Source organism: Chaetomium fimeti, assembly GCF_033439085.1.
Source record: "Chaetomium fimeti strain CBS 168.71 chromosome Unknown B0H64scaffold_7, whole genome shotgun sequence".
Lineage (NCBI taxonomy): Eukaryota > Fungi > Ascomycota > Sordariomycetes > Sordariales > Chaetomiaceae > Chaetomium > Chaetomium fimeti.
Genome location: NW_026944335.1, coordinates 324,025 through 351,012, shown reverse-complemented (window position 1 = coordinate 351,012; position 26,988 = coordinate 324,025). Strand labels below are relative to the sequence as shown.

The 26,988-nt window shown below is 57.5% G+C and overlaps 9 protein-coding genes and 1 non-coding gene across 10 annotated transcripts; 5 read left to right on the top strand and 5 right to left on the bottom strand.

The window, feature by feature from the left end:
• Positions 1-312: 312 nt before the first annotated feature.
• B0H64DRAFT_445117 (uncharacterized protein) lies at positions 313-1,310 on the bottom strand (the record flags this gene model as incomplete). Its single annotated transcript, XM_062806826.1, has 2 exons — positions 313-860; positions 956-1,310. The coding sequence occupies 2 exons, from the start codon at positions 1,308-1,310 to the stop codon at positions 313-315; spliced, it is 903 nt and encodes a 300-aa protein (XP_062655670.1).
• Positions 1,311-1,768: 458 nt separating this feature from the next.
• On the top strand, positions 1,769-3,376 carry B0H64DRAFT_222792 (Quino protein amine dehydrogenase). Its single transcript, XM_062799589.1, has one exon. It carries the CDS (start codon positions 2,228-2,230, stop codon positions 3,311-3,313), a length of 1,086 nt encoding a protein of 361 aa, XP_062655669.1. The 5' UTR covers positions 1,769-2,227; the 3' UTR covers positions 3,314-3,376.
• On the bottom strand, positions 3,377-4,444 carry B0H64DRAFT_222791 (uncharacterized protein). The gene has a single exon (XM_062799588.1). The coding sequence runs from the start codon at positions 4,233-4,235 to the stop codon at positions 3,441-3,443; it is 795 nt and encodes a 264-aa protein (XP_062655668.1). The 5' UTR covers positions 4,236-4,444; the 3' UTR covers positions 3,377-3,440.
• A 106-nt stretch (positions 4,445-4,550) lies between these two features.
• B0H64DRAFT_405812 (P-loop containing nucleoside triphosphate hydrolase protein) lies at positions 4,551-6,577 on the top strand (the record flags this gene model as incomplete). The annotated part of the gene is made up of 1 exon (XM_062804469.1): positions 4,551-6,577. A coding segment is annotated over one exon (2,027 nt), but the record flags the coding sequence as incomplete, so codon positions are not given.
• An 842-nt stretch (positions 6,578-7,419) lies between these two features.
• Positions 7,420-9,966, bottom strand: B0H64DRAFT_364844 (uncharacterized protein). The gene is made up of 6 exons (XM_062801853.1): positions 9,509-9,966; positions 8,738-9,449; positions 8,561-8,684; positions 8,301-8,491; positions 8,137-8,222; positions 7,420-8,029 (listed from the first exon to the last, which is right to left on the bottom strand). Exons 1-6 carry the CDS (start codon positions 9,720-9,722, stop codon positions 7,479-7,481), a joined length of 1,878 nt encoding a protein of 625 aa, XP_062655666.1. The 5' UTR covers positions 9,723-9,966; the 3' UTR covers positions 7,420-7,478.
• A 2,081-nt stretch (positions 9,967-12,047) lies between these two features.
• B0H64DRAFT_t143 lies at positions 12,048-12,145 on the top strand. The gene has a single exon. It is a non-coding gene; the product is annotated as a tRNA-Lys (tRNA).
• A 495-nt stretch (positions 12,146-12,640) lies between these two features.
• Positions 12,641-15,277, bottom strand: B0H64DRAFT_426351 (ankyrin repeat-containing domain protein; the record flags this gene model as incomplete). The annotated part of the gene is made up of 3 exons (XM_062805731.1): positions 12,641-12,721; positions 12,755-14,420; positions 14,463-15,277. The coding sequence occupies 3 exons, from the start codon at positions 15,275-15,277 to the stop codon at positions 12,641-12,643; spliced, it is 2,562 nt and encodes an 853-aa protein (XP_062655665.1).
• Positions 15,278-16,426: 1,149 nt separating this feature from the next.
• Positions 16,427-18,061, bottom strand: B0H64DRAFT_222721 (glycolipid transfer protein domain-containing protein). Its single transcript, XM_062799587.1, has 4 exons — positions 17,495-18,061; positions 17,375-17,433; positions 17,189-17,307; positions 16,427-17,115 (listed from the first exon to the last, which is right to left on the bottom strand). The coding sequence occupies exons 1-4, from the start codon at positions 17,643-17,645 to the stop codon at positions 16,821-16,823; spliced, it is 624 nt and encodes a 207-aa protein (XP_062655664.1). The 5' UTR covers positions 17,646-18,061; the 3' UTR covers positions 16,427-16,820.
• A 674-nt stretch (positions 18,062-18,735) lies between these two features.
• On the top strand, positions 18,736-21,770 carry B0H64DRAFT_329130 (uncharacterized protein; the record flags this gene model as incomplete). Its single annotated transcript, XM_062800861.1, has 6 exons — positions 18,736-18,878; positions 18,986-19,013; positions 19,072-19,224; positions 19,289-19,626; positions 19,733-21,486; positions 21,556-21,770. 6 exons carry the CDS (start codon positions 18,736-18,738, stop codon positions 21,768-21,770), a joined length of 2,631 nt encoding a protein of 876 aa, XP_062655663.1.
• Positions 21,771-22,062: 292 nt separating this feature from the next.
• Positions 22,063-23,369, top strand: B0H64DRAFT_466705 (uncharacterized protein). The gene is made up of 2 exons (XM_062807699.1): positions 22,063-23,011; positions 23,109-23,369. The coding sequence occupies exons 1-2, from the start codon at positions 22,473-22,475 to the stop codon at positions 23,287-23,289; spliced, it is 720 nt and encodes a 239-aa protein (XP_062655662.1). The 5' UTR covers positions 22,063-22,472; the 3' UTR covers positions 23,290-23,369.
• Positions 23,370-26,988: the final 3,619 nt, after the last annotated feature.

Genomic DNA, 26,988 nt, shown 5'->3' with positions numbered 1-26,988 from the left:
CTGACCAGAGCGAGGCTTCGAGTAACTATAGAGCTCGAGCAACGTATTACTGACACCCTTCCCCTGGTGCCCAGATTCACATTTTCACTTTCCCCACAACAAGAACAACTTCCGGTTTTCGTTGTTGTTCCAAGGGCGCGGCTTCTTATCCTCGTAGCTGCCAAGTTTGGACTCTCGTAGGCAGACAGGGAAGTTTGAGGGGCAAAAGTACATTTCTTGCCAGCCATACATCATGACCGGTAGTGCCCCCACCTAGTCTAATCAACGCCATCTTCTATCAAAACACAACCCACACCAGACCAACCCAGCCCTCTAAAAGCTATACACCTGATCCGGCCGGTACCCCAACTCGGCCAACACGCCCGTCTTCTTCCCCTTCAGCGCCTTCTCCATCGCCGGCGGCCCACAAACCAGAACCTTCCCATCCCGATTCTGTTCCTCGCCAGCCGCCAACCCCACCCCCTCCAGCAACTGCCTCGTGACAAACCCCTTCTTGTGCTGCGACCCAACCCCCGGGTCCGCCACCACATACACAGCCCTAAACCGACCGGGGTGCTCCCGCTCCAGCGCGGCGAACTCGTCCCGCAAGAAGAGGTCGGCGTCCGTGTTGACGCCCCACACCAGCGTCACGCGGGTGCGGTCGGTCGGGTCGCGCAGGATGCCGCGCGCCAGCTGGTACATGGGGCTGATGCCCGCGCCGCCCGCGATGAGCGCCACGTGCGGGTGCTGGTTGGCCGTCCAGGCCAGGCCCCTGACGGGCGCCATGGTCAGCGTGTCGCCGGGTTGGAGGGAGTGCAGGTGCGTGCTTTGTTTGCCGTTCGGGTAGAGCTTGACCATCAGCTCGACGTAGCCTGGCTCGTCTGGGGTGGTGGGGGGGTTGGTTGGTTAGTTTGGTCTTGTGTTGGGGGTGGGTGGAGCGGGTAAGTTGTTTGGGCTGGGGAAGAGAAATACGTACTGATGTCGTTGACAGGGGTGTACGGCCGGATGACGGGCAGCCAGCGGCCGCTCGGGAAGGCGACGGTCAGCAGGGCGGATGTGAGGGGAAGGCCGCTCGGTTTGGTGGCATCTGGCAGCGCAAAGCGCAGCTTCTTGGTGTTGTGGTTGATCAGCTCGGTGCTGTCAAGGCGCAGGGTATGGAAGCCGAAGCTGCTGAAGACGGGCTTGTCGGAGCTGGTGCTGTTGCTGCGCGTGTACCAGGCATACGCGCCAATGCCAGCGACGGCGGCTGCCACTGCGACTTGGGTCGTGCCCATGACGTTTGCACGATGCGTCGCGCGCAGAAAGGGTCGGAAAACAGTGCCTGGAGGCATTGCGAGAGGCTAGAAATCGGACCACGGACTTTTTGGCAGAATTTATTTTGAGCGAGTCGGTGGCTGTCGGTGGCTGCCCGTTTGGATGTCCGGACTACCGAAGCTCGCAGGCACGGAGAGGTAGGTAGTACAGTATTTCCTGCGCTTTAAGCGTGGCCGGTAGTGAGGTGGTTAATATGGCGATCGGAGTTGGGCTTTGGGGAAGTCCAAGTGCAGCCACTCCAGTCAAGAGAAGTGCAGGCAGGAATTGCTTGTGCCACTCTTGCCCGGGATCATCAGCGATCCTTTAACTGAGTGGTTCGGTCCCGACCTTGTCAGCGGGTTCCTGCGGTCAGCTTGGGCAACGCAAAGGTAACCATCGGTCCGAGGTTGCCCTCAAATGGTTGGAAACGTCCATACGGCATTTAGGATTTAAACCCGATTGGCCTACTGTTGAGACATTTTTGTTGTGCACTCTTTGGCACCGAACCGAAGCACCTTGAGATCACCTTCGATCGACGCTGAACCCTAACAGGACAGGGTTCTGAGATATGTAGGTTCGTCACACTATGCGGGTGGGTGCTAAGATGTGAAGTGTGAACTTACTTTTTGACCCTGATTTTACCCATTCGTTGAGGTAGTATCCGTACACAATCACGTTTGATTGCTCGCTCGGGGGGTTAGGGTTGCACCGATGCAGTTGGGTGTCCCTGAATGCCTCAACAACACCTTAACACTACTTGCTTGTTTGCTTCCCGCGACTAGCAGCTGGCCGATACCCAAATACATCTACGTAAGGCACCTTACTTACCTCTGTCCTGTCCTTCTTTTCTAGGACTACACCACCCGGTTCCGTCTTTCTCACCCCGGTAGATCAATTCCTCCCTCATGTCACTGACACTGGATTTTGAGGGACAAGACAAGACGCGCAATGCAACATGGCCCAAACCACAGCCTCCGTCCGGGAGGGCACAGATGATGGAAATGCCCAAGAATCGATAAGCACCGCGGTCTGCGAGAGCGCAGGACCCCCGGCGCCGGAAGCGTGCGACCATGATCGGGCAGACCACTTTGACCCAGCAACCACAAATCTTCCCGAGCACAGCGACGACTTGCACTCAGCCGACTCAGACCTCGGACAGCTCGCGTCTGCGTCAGCTGATGGCACGGTGAAGATCTGGGATCCGGCGACCAACCAGTGCAGAGCAACTCTCGAGGGCCATAACGGATCGGTCTTCTCGGTAGTCTGGTCGCCCGACGGAGCCCAGCTTGCGTCTGGATCGGCTGACGGGACTATCAAGATCTGGAATCCGGCAACCGGCCAGTGTACAGCAACCCTTGAGAGTCATGCAGGCTCGGTCTTGTCGGTGGCGTGGTCGCCCGATGGAACCCAGCTTGCGTCGGGATCGCGCGACGGGCCGATCGAGATCTGGAGCCTAGCGACTACCCAGTGTGTCGCAACGCTCAAGGGCCATGACAGCTCGGTCCTTTCGGTATCTTGGTCGCCTAATGGATGGGAGCTCCTATCAGGGTCAGAAGATCAAACAATCAGGACTTGGGATTTGACAACCACCTGGTGTAGAATGATTCTCGAGGCCTTTAGAGAGTCAGTCTTGTCAATAGCGTGGTCGCCCGATGGATACCAATTCGCGTCAGGGCCGGATGACACGATTATAAAAATCTGGGGTTCGGCCTGCACGAGTTCACTGACTCTCGAGGGCCATACAGCCTCAGTTGGGTCAGTAGCATGGTCGCCCGATGGAGCTCGTCTCGCGTCAGGCTCAGACGATCGGACCGTTAAGGTCTGGGATCTAGACAATGCTCAGTGTACAGCGACGCTTTCGGGGCATGATAAGTTCATCCAGTCGGTAACCTGGTCGCCCAATGGAGCCCGGCTAGCATCGGGATCAGACGATGAAACTGTCAAGATTTGGAATCCTGTAACAAGCGAGTGTATAGCGACGCTCAGAGGCCATAAGGACACGGTCTACTCTGTAGCCTGGTCGCCCGAACCTGCCCGGTAAACAGCAAACCACTGAGCAGAGGGTACTGAGCCTGCGTCGTGCACGCAGAATAAACAGAAGAGAGAGAAACTGGTGATTTTCACTGTCTGGAGGATGCAGGTTGGCAGGCCTTGCAGACCGTCCCAGTTTACTTTTCTTTCTCCATCTCGGCTACTCGTACCGCTTCCTCTCGCGCGCGTATTATTGCCGCAGATCTTGCCATCGCCCTCTCCATAATCCTACGTTGCCGCTCCTCATCCGAAAGCCGGGGTTGATCACTTGCAGGGCGGGGCACGGGCGGCTTCTTGTGCCACCAGGCCCACTTGTCCTCATGATCAACGTATAACGGGCCCGGTCCGAGATTCACGACAGCCAGCTTAGTCTCAGGCGGCCACTTGGGCTGGTAATCCATCTTGCCCCGGGCATCCAGGAGGGTATCGCGCATAGCCATCAGCCACGGGTGCACGGCCGAGATATACTCGTGTACGGTAAGGAATTCGCCTTGGGCTACGACTTGGAGATATACGTTGTAGGACCAGGGCCGCTTCTGCCCGCAGCATTCCAGTACGAAGATATTCGGGTCGAAGCTCTCGTCGCCGGGGCGGGGCCCTAGACGTCTCGGGTACCCTTGGTAAAGGGGGCCGTCGTGGCAGCGCGAGTGCTGGTCGACCCAAACCCGCTCCCGCTCGTCGATGCACTGGATGCGGACAGTATCGGACGATATCGGGGGCTCTATAAGGGACGCTTGCGATACGGGGTGGAGAGAGCCGTCCGGGCCGAAATACGGCTCCATCACGGCGCCCGGCTCGTAGTATTCCGACGGTGCAACCTCGATAGCGCCCTCGAGTGGGCCGTTGAGCCTCCAGAAGAGCCGCTTGCCGGCTGTGCTTAATTGTCGGAAAACCCATTCGCCGTTGTCGGCGGATGTATTGGCCGTGTCCATACTGTGAATCTGTGATGGATGCACGGAGGAGATGAGATGGGGTGAGGCTCGGGCCGGGCGGACCCTTGGCAAGTCCGAACGGTGCCTTCAAACCCCACAGGGTCCGCAGATCAGCGGTCGTGCGGGGCATCACCGAAGGACGGCGCAAACCAGTGAATTGAAGCACGCACACGCCACATTTGGTAGGCGGTGAGAACGGCCAAGCGAGGGCCCCACTCTTCTTGGGTTGGCGTCGAGGATTCTGCTTGGCGGTCAACTTTTTTCTGCCGGACTCACAACTCCAACACCATCGGTCTCGCCGAACCACTCGCAACTATGGCGGACGATGGCATGCTCCTCAATTTCGAGCTTGGCGATGCGCCCTTGAAGAGCCAAGTCAAATTCAAGGGCGGTCGCTGGCGCGATAGGCTCAAGGCGCAGAGGAGCGCCAAACAATCACACGAAGAAGGTGGCCCCTCGTCAACCCCGCCAAGGCAGAGGACAGGCGCTGGTGGCTATGATGCGGGTAGATTGGCGAAACGGCCGAGGACTGAAGATGGGGAGTCTCACAGATACGCAAAGGTACCGAGAACGGCCGATGCCACCCCCAAGGCACCCAGTCACGCGATGAAGACCGGCCAAATCTCCTCGAGCCTATTCACCTCCAATCCATCCGCCGTTACCGACTTCGACCAGCCGCCAGCGGAGGAAGAGGCCGAACCGGCGAAACCATCCAACGCGCCGCTGTCCGAAGAGGCTGAGAACTTCCACTCCCTGGGCATCTCGCGCCGCGTGGCCCAGCATCTGGCGACGAAGCTCGAGATGAAGGCCCCGACCGCCATCCAGAAAAACACAGTGCCACAGCTGATAAATGGGGATAGCGACGCCTTTCTCCAGGCTGAGACTGGCTCAGGAAAGACATTAGCATATCTCCTCCCGATTGTCCATCGCATCATGGCCCTCAGTCTAAACGAGGACGGCACGCCCAAGGATACCAAGGTACATCGGAACTCGGGTCTCTTCGCCATCATCATGGCACCCACGCGCGAACTGTGCAAGCAGATCTCGGTCGTTCTGGAAAAGGTGCTGCGATGCGCCCCGTGGCTGGTCTGTACCACCGTCATCGGTGGCGAGAGCAAAAAGTCGGAGAAGGCGAGGATACGGAAGGGAGTCAACATCTTGATTGCCACACCCGGTCGGCTGGCGGATCATCTCGACAATACCAAGGTTCTCAACGTCGGCACGGTGCGATGGCTGGTACTCGACGAGGGCGATCGCATGATGGAAATGGGCTTCGAAGACGACATCAAGACCATCGTCGGCAAGATCAGGGCGGACAAATTGGAGAAAGAGAATGCCGAGGGTGTTGTGTTGGATGGCGTCCTTCCTTCGAGGCGGGTGACCGTTCTCTGCTCGGCAACCATGAAGATGAACGTGCAGAAGCTGGGCGAGATCAGTCTGGAGGACGCCATCCACATCATGGCCGCCAAATCCGAGGGGGATGGGGACACCGACGCCGCATTCGCTGCCCCGTCGCAGCTGAAGCAATCTTGCATCATTGCGCCAGCCAAGCTGCGCCTGGTGACGCTGATTGCTCTGCTGAAGTCGACGTTCGCAAGGAGAGGCTCCGTCATGAAGGCCATCATCTTCATTTCATGTGCCGATTCCGTCGACTTCCACTACCAATTACTCAAGGACACGAAAGCGCTGGAATTACCGACCCCTGATTCATCACCAACTAGACCGGATCGCAACCCACACACAGACACAACCGTGGCCCCGGCTGCCTACGTAACATCACCAGCAAACCCGAAGGTGATGCTGCACAAACTCCACGGCTCACTGGCACAGCCGGTGCGCTCAGCGACATTAAACGCCTTCTCCACCTGCAAAGACCCAGCCGTGCTCATCACCACCGATATCTCCTCCCGCGGTCTCGACGTGCCGGCCGTGGACCTCGTCATCGAGTATGACCCAGCATTTGCTGTACCAGACCACGTCCATCGCATCGGCCGTACCGCCCGTGCCGGTCGTGCGGGTAAAGCAGTCCTCTTTCTCCTCCCAGGCTGCGAAGAGGGTTACACCACGATCCTCAACTCATCAACGCCCATCGCCCCGCAGCTCTACGAATCCATCCTGCAAAAAGGGCTTGCATCCGTCGTCAACCTCCCCTCCACCCACACCACCTCCGAGACGGACAAGCAGACCTGGTCATCCCGCGCCGAAGCCCTCCAGCTGCATCTCGAGCAGCGGCTGCTCGCCAACCCGGCCGCCGCCGACGAGGACGCAGACGACAACAACAACCCCAACCCGTTCAAGGGCAACAAGGGCAACCACAACCACAACCATCACAACAACAACAAGGCCAAGCCCAAGCAATGGAAGCCGAAGGTCGACAACCCGCTGCTCGACGCCGCGCGCCAGGCGTTCCGGTCGCACATCCGCGCGTACGCCACGCACGTGCGCGAGGAGCGCGTCTACTTTGACATCCTGCAGCTGCACCTCGGCCATCTCTGCAAGGCGTTCGCCCTGCGCGAGCCGCCCGGCGGCATCGGCGGCGGCGTGGCGCGGCGGACCCATACTGCTGCTGCTGCTGCTGCTGCTGCTGCGGGCAAGGCGAGCAAGGCGGCTGGGAATCACGGTGGGGAGAGGAAGTCGAACAGGGTTTCGGGTGGTGGGAAGGTTAGTTCTGGGAGAGGAGGGGCGGATGATGATGGGGATGGGGCGGGCGCGGTGGATGAGGATGCTGCGCGGCGGATGAGGGAGAAGATGCGCATGGTTATGAATGCGTCGAGCGAGTTTAATATTGGTTGAGTGGAGGGGTTGGAGTGGAGTGGATTGGGTGTGGGAAAAGCGTGGATGTGGACGAGGTATATACCCCTGGTGTGTTGGTAAATACGAAGAGATGTTTTGTAGTTGGTTTTCGCTTTCAAGTGACGATGGGTTTCACTCGTAGGTGCATGTTCGTTTATACTAATGTTCGCGGTCTTCGTCCTAGATAGGCAACGAAGGCGGACTGTGATGGCCAGCTCCTGCATACCGGCCACCCCCGCTCCCCCTTAAATGGTATTGTTACAATGTTTAACTGATGAAGCAGACAAGGAAAAACAAATGTACAAAAGAACATCCACAACTGTACATGCAGAACGTATAAGGTATCACCCCCCACCTCCCTTCCCCAACCCAACCCAACCCAGTCAATTTTCCCCCTCCCAACGCCACCCACCCCCCAAACACCCCAACATATTACACTCCCCTTACACCTCACCTCGCCGGCGTCGAATCCAACTCATAATGCCTCGTCCCCTCCCCCAACTCGCTCGGTCGCCCGTACGGACCCAGCTCGGCCACCGCCCCCGCCGGCGGATGATACGGACCACCCACGCCATACCCATACCCGGCGCCCCCGGGCCCCGCCAGCTCGGAATACCCGCCCCCGGCCCCCGCCCCCGCCAGCTCGGGATACTCGTGCCCTGTCCCGATCTCGGGGATCTTGTCCTCCTTGGTCTGCGCTCCGTAATACCCTGCGGCCGCATCCGCACCTAATGAGACATCCAGGCCGGGGTTGTGGCTGTGTGGGCCGGGTGGGTAGGGCGAGTTGGGGTCGGTGAGCGTGGCGTCTTGTTGGTTTTGTTGTTGTTGTTGTTGTTGTTGTTGGCGCCGCCGGCGGAGGAGGAACCAGGCTGCGAGGCCGATCGCTGCGAGCCCGGCGATGCCGCCTATTACGCCGCCGACTATGGCGCCGATGGGGGTGGTGGTTGAGGGGGTTGGGGTTGGTGAGGCGGTGGGGTTGCCTGTTGGTGGGGGGGTTGTGTCTTTGAAAGGGGGGGAGGGGGTTAGGTTTGGGTTGCTGGTTATGGAGGGGGTGGGATGTGATAGGATGGGATGGGATAGGATGGGATGGGATGGGATGGGGGCTTACCGGTGTTGGTGGCGGTTGCGCTGGCTGATGCGGCGACGAAGAGGTTCTGGATCTCGGTGGATGACCAGTCGACCTCGTCGAGTGTGCTGTTTGTGGTGGTATGTGGGTTAGTTCGCGGGGCTTGCGACGACGCGTCTAGGGTCTGGGGGGGAGTGTGCACATACTTGTCGTCGTACCAGTCCTGGATGGTCTTGCTCCGTTCGTAGGCGGCCGCTTCGGCGTCGTACGAGTCCTTCCACTCCAGCGTCGTCATGTCGAAGAGCAGCAGCCCCTGAGACGCCGGGTCCGCCTCCGACTGCGACCCGTCTGATCCGCCTATGCTCAGCACCTGTCGATTGCCCACGCGGACACAGCTCTAAGAGACGGGGGGATGTTAGTCACCGGGAAGGATCATCCGGGTGGGGGAGGGTTGAGTTGGACGTACGGCTCCCACGCGTGCACCCCCTGGAGGATCGGGGAGTTTCGTCCACACGAATCCCGGCAGGCTCAGGATGTAGGCATCTCCGTAGTCGAACTGGTCGCGGGCGTTGATACCGCCGAATATGAAGCTTGGGGTTTGTCAGTCGGTTGTGTGTTGCACCTGAGCCTACGAACAACTCACATATCGTAGCCTCCGTCAGAAGTTGGGAAGACGGCAGTGCAGAATTGGCCTCGCGGTGTCGCAGGAATGGTCCCGGTCGCGGTCTGCCAATATGTCGTCTTTGTCTGCGGGTTGAACAAGGTCAAGTTCCGAAGATCTAGGGGCGGCCCCTCCGACTTGTTCAAGTCGCCGTCGAGGGGCGGAGAATATCCCCCCATGGTTATGATCAAACCGTCCGGGCCGATGGACGGCATATACGCCGCCGTTCCCTTGTTCAAGATGCCGCTGCCGAACGGGCTAAAGTTCGCGGTCCCGTTCTGCCAGATCTTGCTCTTCATGTCAAAGGCAACCATGCCCGGGATCGGATCGGCCGTGCTGTGATCCTCCTCGGTCCACGCGTGCGCCGCCCCGCCGATCACAAACCCCGTAGTATCCGTGTTGACAAAGGCGCCGTACTCGACCTGGTGCAGGCCGTGGAAAAGCACCATGTTCTCCGGTTCCTCGACCGCCCAAGACCCGCCTCCCTTGCCGTCGGCCCTAAACTTCCAGAGCGCGTTCTTGGTGATGTTCTTCCCCCCCGGCCACCTGCCGCCCCACGAGTAAAAGACGCCGGCGGCTGTGTCGGTCCATAGTCCTACGTTGGTCTTTGCGGGGCCCGGTTTTGGGATCGTTCGGATGGTGACGTCGAGAGATTTCCACGACTTGGACATGTCAATTGAGAGTGTCGAGTTCACTACGGTGATTATATAGCGTTAACAACGTCCCCAGTTGGCCATAGAGATGATCCCTTACCTACGTCCGCCCCGTGGCTCTGCCCGTCTACTATTTGAGTAAGTTCCCCTCCATCGACGTAGACATAGTCGCCCAGGACAGTCGCTGTCGCCCAGACCCTGCGTAGGAAGTCATCGGGGGCTGGCACATCTGGCAATGCGGCGCCCAAAGTGCAACTGAGCCCGAGGAAGGCCAGCAGCCTGAGCGTCGTCGAGCTTTGTCCCCCGTGAGGCATGGTGGGCCAGCGGCACTTTTACTCGAATTTATCGGAACATTTGAATCGCGGGCTCGGAGGTTCGCAATGATGATTCGGGCTTCGTTCACAGTGTGCTCGGATTGAATGTTGTTCTGTCAGGGGCGCCGGCCGGGTTGGGGCGTCCACCACTTGGTACACAATGTAGTAGTTACACAATAACTCGGAGCTCGGGAAGCAGGACGGGGACGGCGAAGCGGGAAACGGTCGGAGACGGATCCGCGCCATCGCGCGTTGACAATTACAGAGTTACATCGTAGGATCGAGTCCATGCCACCCCCCCCACCTCGGCCATGTTGCATGGCTGCACGCTTCCCGGCTTTGGATGCGACTTGACCCAGTTTTCCATTGGAACCGATCGGCCGGAGCGGGGCGAGAAGTTTGAAGACCATCATCTCGACGGCTCGGAATCAACGGGAAAGGGGGGAGAGGGGCGAAAAGGGGGGAAACAGGAAAAAGTACTGTGAAAGAAGATGAGAATTACCACATGGGGACCGCGAGAGTTGACTTTACTGTGTAAATCTAGTCTTGTTGAACTCTTCTCAAGAAACAGAAAGCAGGCCTGTGTGCCTGGCTCAGGACGAGCCAATGATCGAATCGGGCAAGGCCGGAAAAGGATCGACGTTTCGTCCTACCCCTGACCGAATCACGGGGATTTTCAAAGCAGAACCACGCACCCACGCCAGGCTCCCACGCAGCCACGAGCTCTGCTGCCTCGGGCTTGGGTGTAAAACGGGTGTAACCCAACCAGAACGACGGACACGTGCAGAGCTGCACCAGCGAGACCAGCAAGCCACGCTCATTTCTCTCGCACTGGCTCTCACTGGCTACTCATTTGGGCAACGGACAGACATCGGATACAACAAACTATGCAGCACAGCATAAACTTCGCCCCCCTGATCAGCCCGGAATAATAAGCTGAGGTCAGCATCACGATTGCGTCACGTCCTATCAACATGAACCCAGCTGAACAGCTCAAGGCCACCAGCGGAGAATCTCGAATAGAAAACCGAGACGTGATGATTAAACCGATAAAACCATACCGACACAAAAATCCCGAATAAATAGGAATAATAGCTCGATGCAGTAGAAACTATGCTTCCTCGTACAAAACTACCTGTGAGCTGTCTCGGAGACCTGTACTCGTAGCTGATATTAACGGTCTGCATCGGAGAGGGAGCTTGTCCCAAAGACACAGCAAGACCCCGTGTTCCAACCCAGTTCTCTCGGCTGAATGTTAGTCCCAATGATACGCGGCGTAGCTTGGATGTACGAAACGAAGAGACTTAATATCTTTTTAAAATTAGTTAATATGATGCGCGCTACGGTTATCAATATCATGCAACATAACAACGCAGGCAGCCGAAACAGGAGCGGTTTGGGTGCCTGGGTACATGTGGAACGACCTTTCCTCTCGTCTGAGCGTTTCAATACTTAATATTGGCCATGTGAAACCCACCTATCTTGAGTTTTCGTTGATGAGCGCGCCTTGTAATCGGGTGTCTTGCTGAAACTACCCAATAGCCGAGGACACATTGAGCTGTGAGGAGGCCGAGAAACAAGCAGGGTAGCCCATTCTGGAGCAGGGCCCTTCTTGACTGCCTTTCTGGGTCCTTTCGGACATTGTGGATGAGCCGATGACTTGGTGAAGTTGGTTACTTTGTAGCTACGCCGGACCCCGTCATCGACAGAGACCCATAACTATCACACTTACATTCTCACCGAGGAACCGCGGGAGCCGCCTGGTCCTACTAGCAGTATTGCCACTCTGACGCAGGGTGTAGATTAGGTACTTCGCCGGGATTCCCGTGGAGCTCCGCACGACCATCGCCATCATGTATCTGTCGACGGTCGAGGTACTGTTATGGGAACCGCCATTACTGGGTTATATGCCACCTAGCCAGCTACGCATGTCTTGAATGCCACACTAGACTGGTATCCCGACTGACTTAGTGACGTTAGGCTTTGTTCCAGTACCCCGTAGCATAATATTGGGTGGCTGCTTTAGGGGTAGTCTTGAAAGCGATTGACACGGTAAGGGGTAGTGATTCGGACTGACTCGACCTGTTGATAACGTACAACAGAGTTAGCTAGTTAAGGCACTTATTTAGTTAGTTGGCGAAGATTGCCACTATCTATATAAGGCTTAAGTTACTTGCTCAGGCACTTGAATACTTAAAGCATAACGATATACTCAAGTTACCCTTGGTAAAGAAAACTTGGATTTCCGTGCGTGCAGTCTTCCAAAGGTTTGCTACTCCTACCTTGGTAAATCAGCAAGTTCTCTCTGTGTTGCACCCTGTTCCAGCCGACGTGGCGCAATCGGTTTAGCGCGTCAGACTTTTAACTACGTCATCCCGAATTGAGAGATCTGAATGTTGCGAGTTCGAGTCTCGCCGTTGGCGTCCTTCTTTCCAGATACGGACAGCAGAACGCATCCTTGCTTTTTGACTCTCCAAACTACCGAGACGGATTCATTCCTTTTTTTGACTACAACTACCCTGGGTATCCATCCAAGTGAACAAATTCAGACCTAACCACGCCTCTTGTCAATACAAACATGACATGATTGACCCTCGCAAATTGCCCATCATCATCAAACATCGTCAATTTCGTCATCCGCCCAGGGTAAAGCTGTTGGAGCAAAGAATACCATGTACATGTACACCCAGTCATGAATCCCACCGTTGGGTCTTCCCGCTACATCCACATCAAAAGAGCACCGTGATATAATATCCGCTTCCCAGCCCGTAGCCAACCCGATTCCGCAGCCATGTACTGTACTGTACCGATGTGCTGGTGTATACCGTATCGTAAATGTTGATATTAAGAAAAAAAAGAGGAAACCCGCTGACCAATGCAAGAAAAAGGAGTTCAAGGGAAACATAAAACCCGTCACCTCACGCATCCTCCGCCGGCTGCTCAAAGGTGAGTGTTTTCGGGGGGCAGTCCGGGCCAGACGTGGAGCACGTGACCATAGACTTCGGCTCGTTGCTGCAGCCGTCAAAGGCCACACGGATCCCAAGCTCGCGCATCACCGTCCCCCGCAGTTCCGCCCTGTCCGGGTCGTCGCTGCCGTCCAGGGCGATCTCCTTTAGCAGAGGCCAGGGCGTGGTGTCGCTCGAGCACTTCTCCAGCAGTAGCCTGGCCGCCTGCAGGAGGCTGATGGCGACGTCGGGCAGTCGCGGTTGGTCCCATACGCGTCGGATGAGCGCCGCGGCCGGTGGGTTCGGACAGTTCTTGCCGCCGGCGGGGTCGGCGCCCTTTTCGAGGAGCAATTTTAGGATCGCCGGGTTGGGGTTCTGGCTCGCGCGGTGCATGTAGCTCGACTTGGATTTGGCAGGGATGTCCGGCAGCGCGTAGCGCGAGAGTATGTCCTGGATAATCTCGACGCGGTCGTCCCGGATAGCGAGGTCGAAGGCGGTGAGGTAGCGCCGCTTGATAAAACGCCATTCGTCCTCCTCTTCGTCGCTGAAGAGCTTCTGGAGGAGCTCATCCGAGGGGGTGAGAAACGGGTCGGCAACTTCCTTCATCAGCGTCACCGCGATGGACACGTAGTTCTCGCTGACGGCGACCGACAATGGCGTCTGCAGTTCCCGATCGAAGACGTCGACATCGGCTCCACGGTCTAGCAACGCCCTCACCACCTCCACGTCTCCCCAGTGGCACGCGAGATGCAGGTACGTCTGGTCACCGTGGAACCGGGGCTCGCTGATAGAAAGCCCACGGCTCATGACCGCCAGGCTCAGCTCCCGGTTCTGCTGCATGATGGTCTTGAGCAGCAGCATTTCGTTGGTGTAGACGGGCCTCCCAAAGTCCATCATGCAGTTGAACGTCTCGATCTGGTTCCATGGGTCGCTCTGTTCGATGATACGGCACAGGTATTCCTTCACATCGGCATCCGTCACCTCGTATACCCTGTCAGCAAAGTCGAGGAGCAGTTTTAGCGCCTTGTGGTTCCCGCATGAAGCGCAACTCTTCAGGGCCTCCTTGAGCTTGGCCTCCGTCAGGTTGGTCCGGTCGGCCACGGTCAGCATTGCCTCGAGGACATCATCCTCGGCCCACCGGATGTGCTTAATCGCGGTGTCGAGAGGGCTGCAGTTTGGCTCCTCTTCGATGTCCATGCGTGCCCCACGCCGGAGCATAATGGAGGCGATCTCGGGCACTTCACCGCGATGATCCACTCTAATCGTCACCGCATAGCATAGTGGGGTCCGCCCGTTGCGGTCTTGCGCGTTGATCTCGGCGCCGCACTGCACGAGGGCGGCAACGGCCCGGGGTTCGGCCAGCTCGCAAGCAAGCATGAGCGGGGTCACCCCGCGGTGGCCACGCTTATCAAATTTGGCGTTCACGTCGGCCCCGCCATCGACCAAGGCCTTGATCAGCGTGACCCTGTTTCCTTCGAACTCGTCGTGCTTAACGGGTGCGTCGTCCATGTCGAAAAACTCGGATCGCTGCAGCATGCAGTAGTACAGCGGACGGTAGTCCCGAAAATTGGGGATGTGCCGATGGGGATCAGGGTTCGCGCCGATGCTGACCAGGCGGTGAGCTACAGCGTAGTTGCCCCTGAAGCATGCGTTGAGAAGAGGGGTGTAACCGGCATCGTTATGGGCCTCTAGGTCGGCGCCCAGGGCGAGGAGCTTTGTAATGGTGTCGCGAATGTCGGCCGAGTCGCGCGCGCTCCAAATTTCCGAGATGTAATGCAGCGCCGTATTGCCCCACTCATCGCGCTGATTGACGTTCAGGTTGAGGTCGTTTAGCGCCAGCAGCTTGATGACGGGGATTAGGCCGTGGGCGGCAGCCGAGTGAAGGGCCGTGTGCTGGTGCTCGGATTTCGTATCCAACTCGAGCGACGCGCCGCGGTGAATGAGCAGCTCGGCGACCGTCCGCTCCTGGCTGCACATGGCGGTGTGCAGGGCGCGCCAGCGAGGCCATTCCGAGAGGCGGCGCGAGGGATGCCTCCCGGACTTGAGGGACTGGCATTCGCAGACCCGGTACGATGCGGCGTCGATGTCCGCACCGTTGTCGAGGAGCCATTCCACAATCTCCCGATGGCCGTTCTTGGCTGCCAGGTGAAGCGGGGTGCAGGATGGCTGGAGGGTTGGGTCGGGGGGTTCTTCGAACAGCTCGGGGGCGGGGTCGGCATCAACATTCCCGTCGACGTCGTTCTCGGTATCGCTGGTCTCTACCTCTCCGGCCTTGCGCGGCAGCGGCCCGGAAGCATTCAAATCGGCGCCTGCGGCCAGCGCATGCTTGAGGGTGCCCAACTGGCCGTTCTCGGCGCCCCAGAAGAGGGACGACGCCGAGGCCAACTTGACATTATCGCGGTATATAACAGGGTTAATGACGGAATAGAACCAGCGATTCGTGCGTCCTAGAGCGAGGCGATCCTGGAGGTCGAGCAGCTCGTCGATAAGGAGGACGATTTCGGGTGGAAGGCCTAGGACCGGCACGGATAGGGCCTTCTTCGCCTTGCCCTTGCAGGCCTTGCCGTCGGGCTTTTTTGTTTTCGCTTTTGCCGCCGGCTTTTTGAGCATTCCTGCTTTTCTGTGTGAAGCCATCTGAATCGGAAAGGGGGGGTAGGGTATAGATGGGTGATGACGCGGGTGGAGAGAGAGGGTGTTGAAGTTGAAGTTAGGCTGGGATTATAGCTCAGGAAGCGCTGGAGAACAGGCGGGAAGCCGCGGGGCGTTTTTGTGGGGCTGCGGAGGGCGATGCAGCTGGATTAATGGATTCTCCACCGCCAGGCGGCCGGCGGGACCTGCACCCAGCCTCGCCCGGCCTGGAGACCTCCCGGAACATTCACCAAGCACGGAAAAAGCCTGGAATGCGAGGTTGGCTCGCCGGGCTGTGAGGCCACTTTCCCGCTTCTCAGTCGCAGAACGGCAATCAAAGATGGGGATCACTGTCAAGGCGAATTCGTCGATTCGTTCAACCGTTCTGTTCAAGTTGCCCCTCCGCAAGCGCCGTGATTGTGCATAACGGGGCCCTTTTGCAGGCCGCTCCATCGCCCGCTGTTCGCGCCGGCGGCCTCGCCACTGGCCTCCCGGCTGTGCCACCCAACATCGGACGGAGAAGAAAAAAAGCCCAACAAACCACTGTTGTCGGATTGGAGAACTGTGACCCCCTTCCTTGAAAACCCGGTGCCCTCAACGGGACGAGCGCACCCGTTCAACGCCGAACTCGACGGGCAATTCCTGTGGTGCTCTCCGGCGGCCATCTCATGACCTGTAGCCCCACTCTTGGAGCCTGGAATTGCAGATCGAGATGTCTCGATCGGGCTTGGGGTCATGCACGCCAGGGACAACTCACCTGAGGAGGGGGATGCTTCAAAGAATTTCAAACTTGCGTGATGAATCCTCCTCGGGTTTCCCAATGCTTGGCTCGGACGATAGGGTTTTGTTTTCAAGGATAGAATAATAGAATACGGAAGACTGTTACCGAGCTTCTGAGCGCATGGAGCTTTCTCGCATCTCAGGGTCCGCGCTGGCCGACCCCAAGTGCGCCGAGCCAAGTATTGTGACGACACTTTGGGTAACGCCGTCCCTGAAACAACGCCCAAAGGTGTGCGTACAGATTACACATCCTATCATACATACATCCAGACTGAGATATGCGGAGTCTCACGGTACACGAGCCGGCTCAACGACTGCACAGGCCACACACGGAAAGCGGTCCTTAGAAGGCGCAGAAGGCCCCTGTTCCCGCGTTTGGTGGGCGCCTGAGTCAAGTATCAAGTACCTATGTACGAAGTATGTCCATGACACCGAACCCCGGGGTGGTGGGCGATAAACGAGTGCAACATGATCAATCACGACTGGGAGCCTCCTTAGTAAGACGGGTGAAGCGTCGTTGCCCAAAGAAGGAAAACGACCAGCTACTCTAAGCTTTTGTCTATGGGCAAGGGGAGCAGCGTTGACAGGCAAAGGACCGCATTCCGACATCTAACAATATGACGACTGGCTCAAACATGTCCAAACGATGGGACGGTAGCAGCCCGCATGGCGCACCTGGGCGTTTCATTATTTTATGCGAGATCCGATGTTCTGCGTGTCCTTCTCGAATCTGGTTTCCCCCTTTTTACCACTTCGCATCGGGGGTATCCAGGAAGCCCTTGAGAATGCCGACAACCTTGTCCAACGCCTCCAGGTACAGACGCATCTCCTCCTTGACCTTGCCCTCGTCCGAGCCGAGCTTGACGTAGAAGTCCTTGCGGTACGGGCAGGCGCTCATGGCGGCGCTGAAGACGGGCTTCACGAACATGCTGTGGTGGGGCTTGAGGGTAACGCCGTAGGCGCCGCGGAAGGAGTCGGAGAGCTCCTCGGCATGGTTGGCCAGGTTCTGGCTGAGGGCGATGCAAGTAAACTCGAGGGCTCTGGAGCGTACCGGACGTATTAGTAAATATAGCCCCTGGCCCGCCCATCTGGCGGCGTGAAGGCATCTCTCACCTGACGAGCCATAGCAAACCCTCGGTAGCGGTGTGGGTCTTGTTCTTGAGCTCGTTCCGCACGAGGTCCTGAATGTTCTGAGACTCCAGGGGGGCAGCAAGTTGGCGTTTCCTGAGTTTCTATGCCGGGACAAAACATTAGCCGTTGGGGAGCAGGGAGACTTGCTTGGCGCTAGGGGCCACGCACCTCGACGTTGCCGAGCACGTCCTTCTTGACCGGGGAGAAGGCAACAGAGCCAAGGAGATCTTGGAGGGGTTCTGTTAGCGAACCGGAATTTCTATCTCTCGGCACGAGGGCCAGCCGTACCGAACATGGTGGTCAGGGACTCGGCGGCATCGAGGAACTCGGTGGTGGAGATGGCGTTGGCATTTTCGGCGTCGATCGGGACGGTGGTGAAGGAGCCCTTGAAGGTGTCGATGTAGGTGCCACCTTCGGGAATTTGTGTAGCAGTCGCCATGGTGTCTGATGTGGGAAAAGTAAAGATTTGTCGGGGAGAGCAAGTTTGGGTTGTTGCGAGGTTCAGGTTCAGGCAGGTTGGGATATGGATGGGAAGTGGTCAGGTCCCGAGGACCCTCACGAAGACGGGATCGGGGTTCCAGGCCGCTTCAGAAGTGCCCCGCCAACATGTTACCCCGCCCCCGCTGGCACCACCAGCATATTATTATACTGCGTACACAGAGTACCTAAGGGTCACCGGGGACCGCAAGATAATTCCCTTTCGGCCATGGCCATTAGATGAATCTGGATATTTTCAGACGGATCGGAAACTACCTAGACGTACAAGAAAGAGGACGGGAGTCGTGGGACGGATGAATGGGAAGACTGAGAGTTGAGCGATGAGGCAAACGGGTTCCACTTGCACCTGGGCTCACCACTTTCTGGCAGCTGGTTTGGCTTGAGCTTGGCTCGAGCTTCGGATGGCTAGATGGTCCAAGCTCGTCGGGAGTTTTTCCATGCCCCACATTAAAACGGGGACGGGAGCCCAGCCGGGTCGCAGTCAATCCCGGACGAGTTCAAACCTGATGAATTCCCTTGACGAACGGGCCACTCCAAGAAGAAAAGGGACCTGAGTGCCTGCCCAGGCTCGGCATTTTCAGTTTTCACGGGAATAATGGACGGGTCAGGGTTTTTACTGTTATTTTTTTGATTCCCTCATTATTTCCGGGAACCGCAACCAGCATGAACCAACATTCAAGAAGCGCAGCCAAAACTCAAACCTCGGCTGCATGACGTCATCCCCGTTTTCGGTTCAAGTTCTTTACTTCCATGCCATGACCGTTCGCAGCGCTTCACAAGTGAAAATGTTGTTGTTCCTCGAGCAATTCATTGTTGGCCACGAGAAGAGACCGAAACCACCCCCGGCCACCGTTCATGCATATCATCGCCGTGGAGAAACCAATGGCCAAAGGGCGATCATCTCCGTCATAACAACATAATTCATTCCCTCGCACCATACGATTCAACAATAACCCGATCCATTACCCGGTCCATACGGAATATTCGTACTAGGGCACCAACACCCCACCGACGGGAGTCCATTTTTCAAAATGACGCCCGGATCGACAACCGATGAACCCAGCAAGCACCATGACCTGGGGAGCAAACTGAAGCTTCCCTTCCGTGAACTCAAGGAGAAACTCAATCATAGCAACCACTTGACCAATGCGAAGATCCACTTGGTTCACCAGAAGTAGGCATTCCTGTGTCTAGGTAGTTACCAAATACACATGCATACTACACTACCTCCCTACGTAGATTCCCTATATCCTAGATACATGGTACTGACTGCCCACCAAGACACAAGATCGGCAAGTTTGCCAACCTGGTACGATGACCCCTGAATAATTACCTAGTAACACGAGCAAAACTAACGTTTGAGCTAGTTCAACCCCGAACATCGCCATGACGAGGAGCACGAGAAGGCCTGTGACGAAAAACGGACCAAGATCGGCGAGTCACATCGCTTTGATTCCTACTTCCCTGAGCGGGATGGGAACATGGTGAAGTGGTATGTGGACGGGAGGGACTACTTCTGGGTATGCAATCACTTCCCATATTGGCCAGGCCAACCTGGATTACAAATTACTGACACGAGAGCAGGCGGTATCGGCTGCCCTCGAAAACGCCAAAGAATCAATCTACATTGCTGACTGGTGGCTGTCGCCCGAACTGTTCCTCCGCCGCCCTCCCTATTTCAACCAGGAATGGCGACTCGACCAGGTCCTCAAACGCCGGGCAGAGGCCGGCGTGAAGATCTACATCGTCATCTACCGTGAAGTAGAGGCCGCCCTCACTTGCAACTCGGAGCACACGAAGCATGCCCTCCAAGCCTTGTGTCCGGAAGGCTCACCCGGGTTTGGTAACATCAAGGTCATGCGCCACCCGGATCACAACGTGTTTGAGAACGCCGCCGATATGACCTTCTACTGGGCCCATCAGTATGTCAACCCCGTCCCTTTTTCACCCCCCATGGCGGCCAGTGGTCCTGAGACTAGGCTCCCGCTCGAACGGCTCCGGACGGTGAGGTGCTAACATTTTTGGCAGCGAGAAGTTCATCGTCATCGACTACGAGATGGCATTCATTGGCGGGCTGGACCTCTGCTTCGGACGGTGGGACGACCACCAGCATGCCCTGTCCGACATGCACCCCGAGGGTGTGACCAACGAGGTGTGGCCGGGCCAAGACTTCAACAATAACCGGATAATGGACTTCCAGAACGTCCAGGATTGGAAGGAAAACGAGCTGAGCAAAGAAGACTCGGGCCGCATGCCCTGGCACGATGTAGCCATGGGCGTGGTCGGCCCCTGTGTCTACGACATCGCCGAACACTTTGTGCTTCGGTGGAATTTCGTCAAGCGCGATAAATACAAACGCGATAAGCGATTCGAGTGGCTCGAGCTGAGGGGGCGTCAGGGAGACGATGAGGACCTAATCGGCGTTCAGCGCCCAACTCACCCGGTCGGTGGATACCAGCTACATCCGCTGTCTCCTCTCGAGACTAAGCCTCTCGAGAACCGCGGGACTGTCCACGCCCAGGTCGTCCGCTCCAGTGCCGACTGGTCTAGTGGCATTCTCACCGACCACTCGATCCAGAACGCCTACAGCGACATCATCCGCAAGGCGGAGCACTACGTCTACATCGAGAACCAGTTCTTCATCACGGCCACCGGGGACCAGCAGGTACCCATCAGAAACACCATCGGCAGCGCCATGGTGGATGCCGTGCTGAGGGCCGCCAAGGAAGGCCGCAAGTTCCGCATCATAATTCTCATTCCCGCCGTCCCAGGATTTGCCGGCGACCTCCGGGATGACGCGGCCATCGGTACACGAGCGATCATGGACTACCAGTACAAGTCGATATGCAGGGGCGAGCATAGCATCTTTGGAAGGATTGAAAAAGAGGGCGTCGATCCGACCAAGTACGTCTTTTTCTTCAACCTTCGAAGCTACGACCGCCTCAACAGGACATCGGCAGTCCAGAAGCAGGAGGAAGAGTCAGGGGTCAAGTACCGCGACGTCCAGCGCGCCCAAGCCGAAGAAGTGATGGGTGAGGGGATCCACGGGACCATCGATGCCCATGGCGGCCGCGATTCGCACATGGGCAAGAGGCGCGAACAGGGGAAGCAGCGCGGGGCCGCCGACGGCGAGCTCAAGGACAACCTCGACGAAGAGCACCAGCCGGACGACGCAACCCGGGACATGGACGCTAGGCGCAAGTTTGAAGCGGCCGCTACTAACGGGGACAAGTCGCAAAACAACCGGGACGCGACCGTAGCGAACCACGCCATGGCGGACCAAGGGCCGCTATCCGAGGTTCCCTGGGACGGCGAGGAGGAAGATGAAGTCAACCACTGGATTCAGGAGGAGCTGTACATCCACGCCAAGCTGCTCATCGTCGACGACCGCATCGTCGTCTGCGGGTCCAGCAACCTCAACGACCGCAGCCAGCTGGGCTACCACGACAGCGAGCTGAGCATCGTCATGGAGGACACGCGCCGCTTCGAGACCACCATGGACGGGCAGCCGTTCGAGGCGGGGTGGCACGCGGCCACGCTGCGCCGTTATCTCTGGCGCGAACACCTCGGCCTGCTCCCGCCGCAGGACCTTGATGCCGACGGCGACCCGAACGCCCAGCCGCCCGGCGACGACTCGCCGAATGATGTCCGGGACCGCGACGACTCGTGGAGGTTCGTCGAGGACCCGTTGAGTGATGAGCTCTGGGACATGTGGACCGCGAGGGCGACGAAGAATACCGAGGTGTTTAGGCAGCTGTTCCACGCCGACCCGGACGATCATGGTGAGACATGAGCCCCTTGATAGTGTCAACACACATACATACATACACATTGCTGACTGGATGCCATAGTCAAAACGTTTGACGACTACAACGGCTTCATGCCGGCCAAGGGCGTCAAGGCGGGCCACATCTTTGACCGCATGATCCCGCCGCACGAGGTGAGACAAAAGCTGGAGAAGATCAAGGGACACCTTGTCTGGATGCCGTTGCAGTTCCTCAGGGATGCCGAGATGGCGGAGAAGGGGCTGCAGGTTAACCAGTGGACCGAGAGCGTCTACACCTAGAGGGGGTCGATCTGTTCGGTGCCGGTTATCCATCCGTGTACACAGTTTCCTCACTATTGGTACTCGGTCCGCGGATCGGCGTTCATGACAACCCAACTTGGATCGTTTCTCGTGCAAGATCCCTCCTCACCGCAACAGAACTCTGAGTATCGCCGAGTATTTCTGTGTAGATCCGAGTCCGGGTCCGGCCTTGGCGTGAGCGCGGCATCCGCATCCGCCTCTGCCCTGTCGCCGATCCCTCTGCCGATTGGCCTCAGAAAATGAACGATGCTCTGTTGAGCAGCTCAGCTCATGCAGGAACGCCAAGCTAACATCGCAGCCGTGAAAGCAGCCACTCAGATGTTGGGATGGGTGAGACAACATCCGTGCAGTCAATATCACGTACATGGAAGTTTGTCTCTTCACCACGTGGAGCGCGGTGAGAGCGGCTGTCTTCGTCTCCACGGCAGCGAACGATGCAGAAAGCATGAGAGGGAGGTTCGCAGCAGGGCAGGGCGTCCGGGTTATAAGGACCACCCTCGCCGCCGCTGCCGTGGACCGTGAGTCCGTGACACTTGTGACACTTGACACTCGTCCCCAACTTGCACCTCTACGCCTCTGTACACACCCTCCAGGCCAAAACCAAACCAACCGGCCCTCAGCCAACCCATACTACATAATCATAATAATCCCTAGTTAATAGCCACCGCCACCACCGCCACCATGAAGCTCACCCTCCTCCTCCCCACCATCCTCACCCTCCTCACCCCCCTCACCACCGCCCAGGATCAAGACACCAACCAAGGCCCCTCCTGCGGCCGCCGCAACACGGTGCGCTACTGCGCCGGCACCAACTACACGGCCGAGCTCCTGCAAGACTACCTCTGCGGCGACGCGCGCCTGGGCCCCACCCACCTGCCCGCGCCGAGCGACGACGAGCCCGTGGCGCGCGCGCTCTCCGTCGCCGTCGCCGGCTACGACCGCCTCGGCGGCCTGTGCCCGGGCGCCTTTCTGGAGCGCTGGTACGACGACGAGACGGCTAGCTGGCGCTACCCGCCGCAGGACGGGTTTTTGATGGCGGACCCCGAGGGGGGCCCCCAGGCGGGCGTGCCGGGGCTGCCGATCCGCGCGAATGTCACGCTCGCGCCGGAGACGTTGCTGGATCGCTTCGGCAGCGAGTGGGGGTCGTTTGTGAGCCCCGTGGGCGCTCCGTTTGTGCAGAGGGCGCTGCCGCCGGGGAATTTGGTGGCGGGGGATCCGGAGTGAGTTCTTTTTCTTCTGGTTTTTCTGGTGGTGTTTCGGGAGGGATCCTGGGATGGACGTTGGTGTGATACACATGACTAATACTTCGTGCTATAGGTTCCCCTACAACTACCACGTCTACAGTGTCGTGAAGCCGCTGGTGGTGTCGGCTGGGCCGATTGCGGCGTGGTTTGGACAGGCCGGCGCGGGCGTGCAGTACAAGCTTTACGACAGGGTTAACACGCTCATCACGGACGGATACCTGCGCAGGGAGGACCCGTCGGTGCTGTTTGACTGAGTCCTGGGGGGTGGATGCCGCCCTGATCTAGGGGATATGTCACTACCAATTTAATTTGAACCTGCTGCGTTCTCTCACCACTTACCATACCTGATATCATTGCACTGGGCGAGTGAGGACTGTCACAAGATGTGATGGGATGACTGGGTAAATACACCCCGTTTTGTTCGTATGATGTGTGCCTTCCCTGCCCCCGGACGGTTTGTCGAGATTCCGACAACCGAAGAGAAAGCCCAATCTCACGAGCTACTTAAAATAGCTCTCCATCAGTGGGAATCATACCTGTCAGGTATGTTGCAGCGCCGAGCAGGCCGGGGAACTGGTTTACCGCAAGACTCAAACTGAGACTTACGCTCTGCTGGGAAGCCGAAAGAACCTGTTAAAGGAAGCTACGGCATTTAGGGGTACGGAAGATATGGCGCAACGCCACAATGACAAGTTCATCCGGGACGTCAATGCAAGGGGCAGAAAAGGCCAGGTACGGTCATACGAGACACGGATACCCCACTGCACCTCAGCAATCAGCTGTGCCGGCTGAGCGAGACTTGGTGTATATGACGAGGCCTCTGAGGATTTGACGGAAAACGAAAGCTGGATTTGGAGTGATAAGCATCACCTGTGGTATTATCTGAAGCATAATGGGTCTCCCGTGAGGGAAGATGAGACGGAGGACTAAATCTCCGTTGCCCGGAATTATCAGCACTTTAATTTAACTCAAAATGCTATTATGCCACGATCTCAGGTATGTCGTAAAATCTCTCCGGCTTAGCACACGGGGTCCAACTGGTCGTAAATATAAATATGGGATAATGGCCATATCCAACCATGTTATTCGTTCTTGGACTTGATCGGGGGCTGGTGTTTAAACTAGGCAAGTCACTAGAGCAATCGCCGTACTGCTCTTGAGATTATGGGGTTTTCCGAGCTTACGCTGTGAAAATCTGTACTTGGCTTTATGTGACGGGGTTGTTTGGGTGTTCTGAAATGGGGGGTTTCGTTCATTTTGAATTACAATAAGGGGTGGAAGGACAGGACAGGGTACCTAGGTGGTCAAAGTGGACGAAGAAGGACGTCTTTACCACACTGTGAGGCATGACACTCGCAGTGTACATGGAAAGGGGGCTGGCCTTTCCGAAGGCTCATTGAGCAAGTTTGGATTCAGCCTTCCGCTAGTCCGCGCTCTCATATGCTTCATCCTACTTATCTTGGCTGTTATCGGCGGATTAATGAGTTACCCCGGAGATCAAATCATGCTGAGAAAACTCCGGGTTGGGTTTCTCCCACTGCCTCCCCGCCAGCCCAACTTGCTCCAACGAGCGCACAATGGAGGGCCCATGTAACCCGAGTTACCCAACCTACATGCATAAAGGCTGGGGGTCGGCATCCCCGTCCGGAAACCGGTTCTCCATCCCGATGGAGCGTCGGCATGTTAGATCCGGATCGGAATCCTCTGGACTGGTCCGGGCCGGGATACTACGCATGGTGCATCAACACGCAAATCGGTGGTAGGAAACCACCTTCTGCAGCACTCCCGAGTCCCGAGGTTATATGAATGCCACGCAGGACTGCGACTCTGGATATTGTTGGTTCTTCGGGCATGAATCTGTGCGTGGGGGTATTGCCGGTTCGACGGGGGAGGGGACGGCTGAGCGGTGAGAAAACAACTTGAAAACACTTTATGAGACGGCTTGGGCGGCTTCAACTCCTGTCGTGAGCATGACTGACGGGCCATTTCTTTTTCGGGTCTCGTCAGTCTCGATTCGGCTCCGTGGCCTGTTCCGAGAATAGCATCCTCGTTGCCACCCAGTATCCGCCTGACACTCAATTTTTATTTTCCGATTCGAGAATACAATTTTGGTGTCAAATTGACGAGCTGTTGATGATGCCGTCCCGTGTTGGTTGTGTTGTTATGTTTACGTCCCAACGGACCAGAGGCCATGGACTTTGACTCGGCCCGTCTTGAGCTTGTTTCACGATGGGTCAAAAGAGAGCCGGAGGGTTGCCTGAGATGGGCGAAGTGCATCCGAGTTATCACCATGTGAATACCCGGGGATGGCTCCGACTGCTCGTCCCGGGGCACCTTCAAGGTGCTTGTGAAGGGACTTGGGGGATATCCTCAGTCCGGATCCACCTGGGCTACCAGCGGCGATGTGTTTTCTCCTTCTGTCGGATGTGGATGTGAATGGATTGGCGGAGGAGAGGTGATGAGGGAGAACACAAAAAGAAGCACAGAGCGTCAAGGGCTGAAGAAAGGAGTCGAATAATCTGTAGACCCCCCCCCCCCGGAGAACGATAGACTGGCGGTTTAGTTCGGCAAGGCAGATCAGAAACCCCGAGATGCCGGTCGGGCCCGACTACGCCCGACCATTGCGGTTGTATCGTATCGTTAACGGATCTCGCGGCACAAAATGAAGGAGCTCGTCAGGAGAGGCAGGTGGATCGAGCTCCATGCAGACGCAAGCGCCCTTTGGCGGGGAAATAATCCGAAAAAGAAACTGCCTCACGCGGAGTCACGCCCCCTCGCGATGAAACTTCTAGGTGGCTACCTAGACAACCTAGACCGTGCCAGTTTGGAGGTGGCGGGAATAGGGATACCGCGACCCGCACACAAATGTCGACGTGTTTCTCATGTTTTCCGCAAAACAGGACGAGGCAAGAGCATGAAAAGTCGCAGGTGGAGTGCAATCGCGCGTGGGCCAGAAAGGAGACTACCGACGTCGAAAGCCGTTGAACCACCCTCGGAGACTTGGCCTGCTTGGCCTGGGGAAGGGACGAGCCCCTCCCCCCCACCCGCATGCCATGCATCCCGTGTTGTGGAATTCGAAGGAAGGCGCGGGTGAAGCTTTCTGGTGTCTTGTCGCGCGGCTGGCGGGCTGGGAGGGGCCCAGAACCAGCAAGTCCCACCCCGATCCGTTGTGGGTTGCATGCGCTAGGCCTTTTTGGGGGGCAGCGGAGTGTGATTTGCGGTTTGTTCGCAACGCACCTGCTGTTCGTCTCTCCTCGTTGCTACCGGGTTGCACCTGGTGATCAGCGCTCAAGAGGCCGAGTTCGTCGCGCCTAGATGGTCAAGCATTGCGGACGCAATATAGCCAAATTGGAAGAGCACCAGCTCCCCGGTTTTGCGTCCCAGCCGCCCGGGAAGGCGATTCTGGCCACTTGAGCCTCAGGTCTAGGCGCGCCGGGGATCGAACGACAAGGGAAAGAAAGAAGAAAAAGATCACCGAAGCATGGGATCGTCAGACCCTGATCGCCCAGCCGAACGCGTGGTCCCGATCACTCGCCATTCACGCAAGCCCCAAGACTCCAAGAGTCCGGGGTTGTGGGCCATGCGGACTGGGTGGAATGCGGGGAGAAGCGAAGCCGTGGTGGAACCTCCTGGAAGCCTGGGGCGTTGGGCGGCTTCCTCCGTGAGAGGGAAGTTGCAAAGAAATCGTCGCCTTTGACACCCTTCCGGATATCTGGAACTGAAGCTCGCGTCCGGCACTTCGGATCGCTTTTGCCTTTTGCCTTTTGCCTGGAACGGCGGGTGACGGCGGGAGAGACTGGACTGTGGCCGCCGGGAAACCAATCGGTCGGTCACCACTCATCGGACGATTCCTGCATCGTCGCCCTCTCGTGGAACCATGGATTGAACCAACAAAGATGGTTGTCGACAGGGCGAACTGGACACCCCAAAGTTGTACTCGGCGGACGTCCTCC

Bases quoted from the DNA above. Each gene is read 5' to 3' on its own strand.
- B0H64DRAFT_222792 (XM_062799589.1), top strand. From the start codon at position 2,228: ATGGCCCAAACCACAGCCTCCGTCCGGGAGGGCACAGATGATGGAAAT.
- B0H64DRAFT_222791 (XM_062799588.1), bottom strand. From the start codon at position 4,235: ATGGACACGGCCAATACATCCGCCGACAACGGCGAATGGGTTTTCCGA.
- B0H64DRAFT_364844 (XM_062801853.1), bottom strand. From the start codon at position 9,722: ATGCCTCACGGGGGACAAAGCTCGACGACGCTCAGGCTGCTGGCCTTC. The intron at 8,492-8,560 runs GTACGTCCAACT...CCCGTCTCTTAG, and splicing joins GGGGTGCACGCGTGGGAGCC to AGCTGTGTCCGCGTGGGCAA. The intron at 8,223-8,300 runs GTATGTGCACAC...CACCACAAACAG, and splicing joins CAGGACTGGTACGACGACAA to CACACTCGACGAGGTCGACT.
- B0H64DRAFT_222721 (XM_062799587.1), bottom strand. From the start codon at position 17,645: ATGGCGACTGCTACACAAATTCCCGAAGGTGGCACCTACATCGACACC. The intron at 17,308-17,374 runs GTGCGTGGCCCC...GTCCCGGCATAG, and splicing joins ACGTGCTCGGCAACGTCGAG to AAACTCAGGAAACGCCAACT. The intron at 17,116-17,188 runs GTGAGAGATGCC...GGTACGCTCCAG, and splicing joins GGTTTGCTATGGCTCGTCAG to AGCCCTCGAGTTTACTTGCA.
- B0H64DRAFT_466705 (XM_062807699.1), top strand. From the start codon at position 22,473: ATGAAGCTCACCCTCCTCCTCCCCACCATCCTCACCCTCCTCACCCCC. The intron at 23,012-23,108 runs GTGAGTTCTTTT...TTCGTGCTATAG, and splicing joins TTGGTGGCGGGGGATCCGGA to GTTCCCCTACAACTACCACG.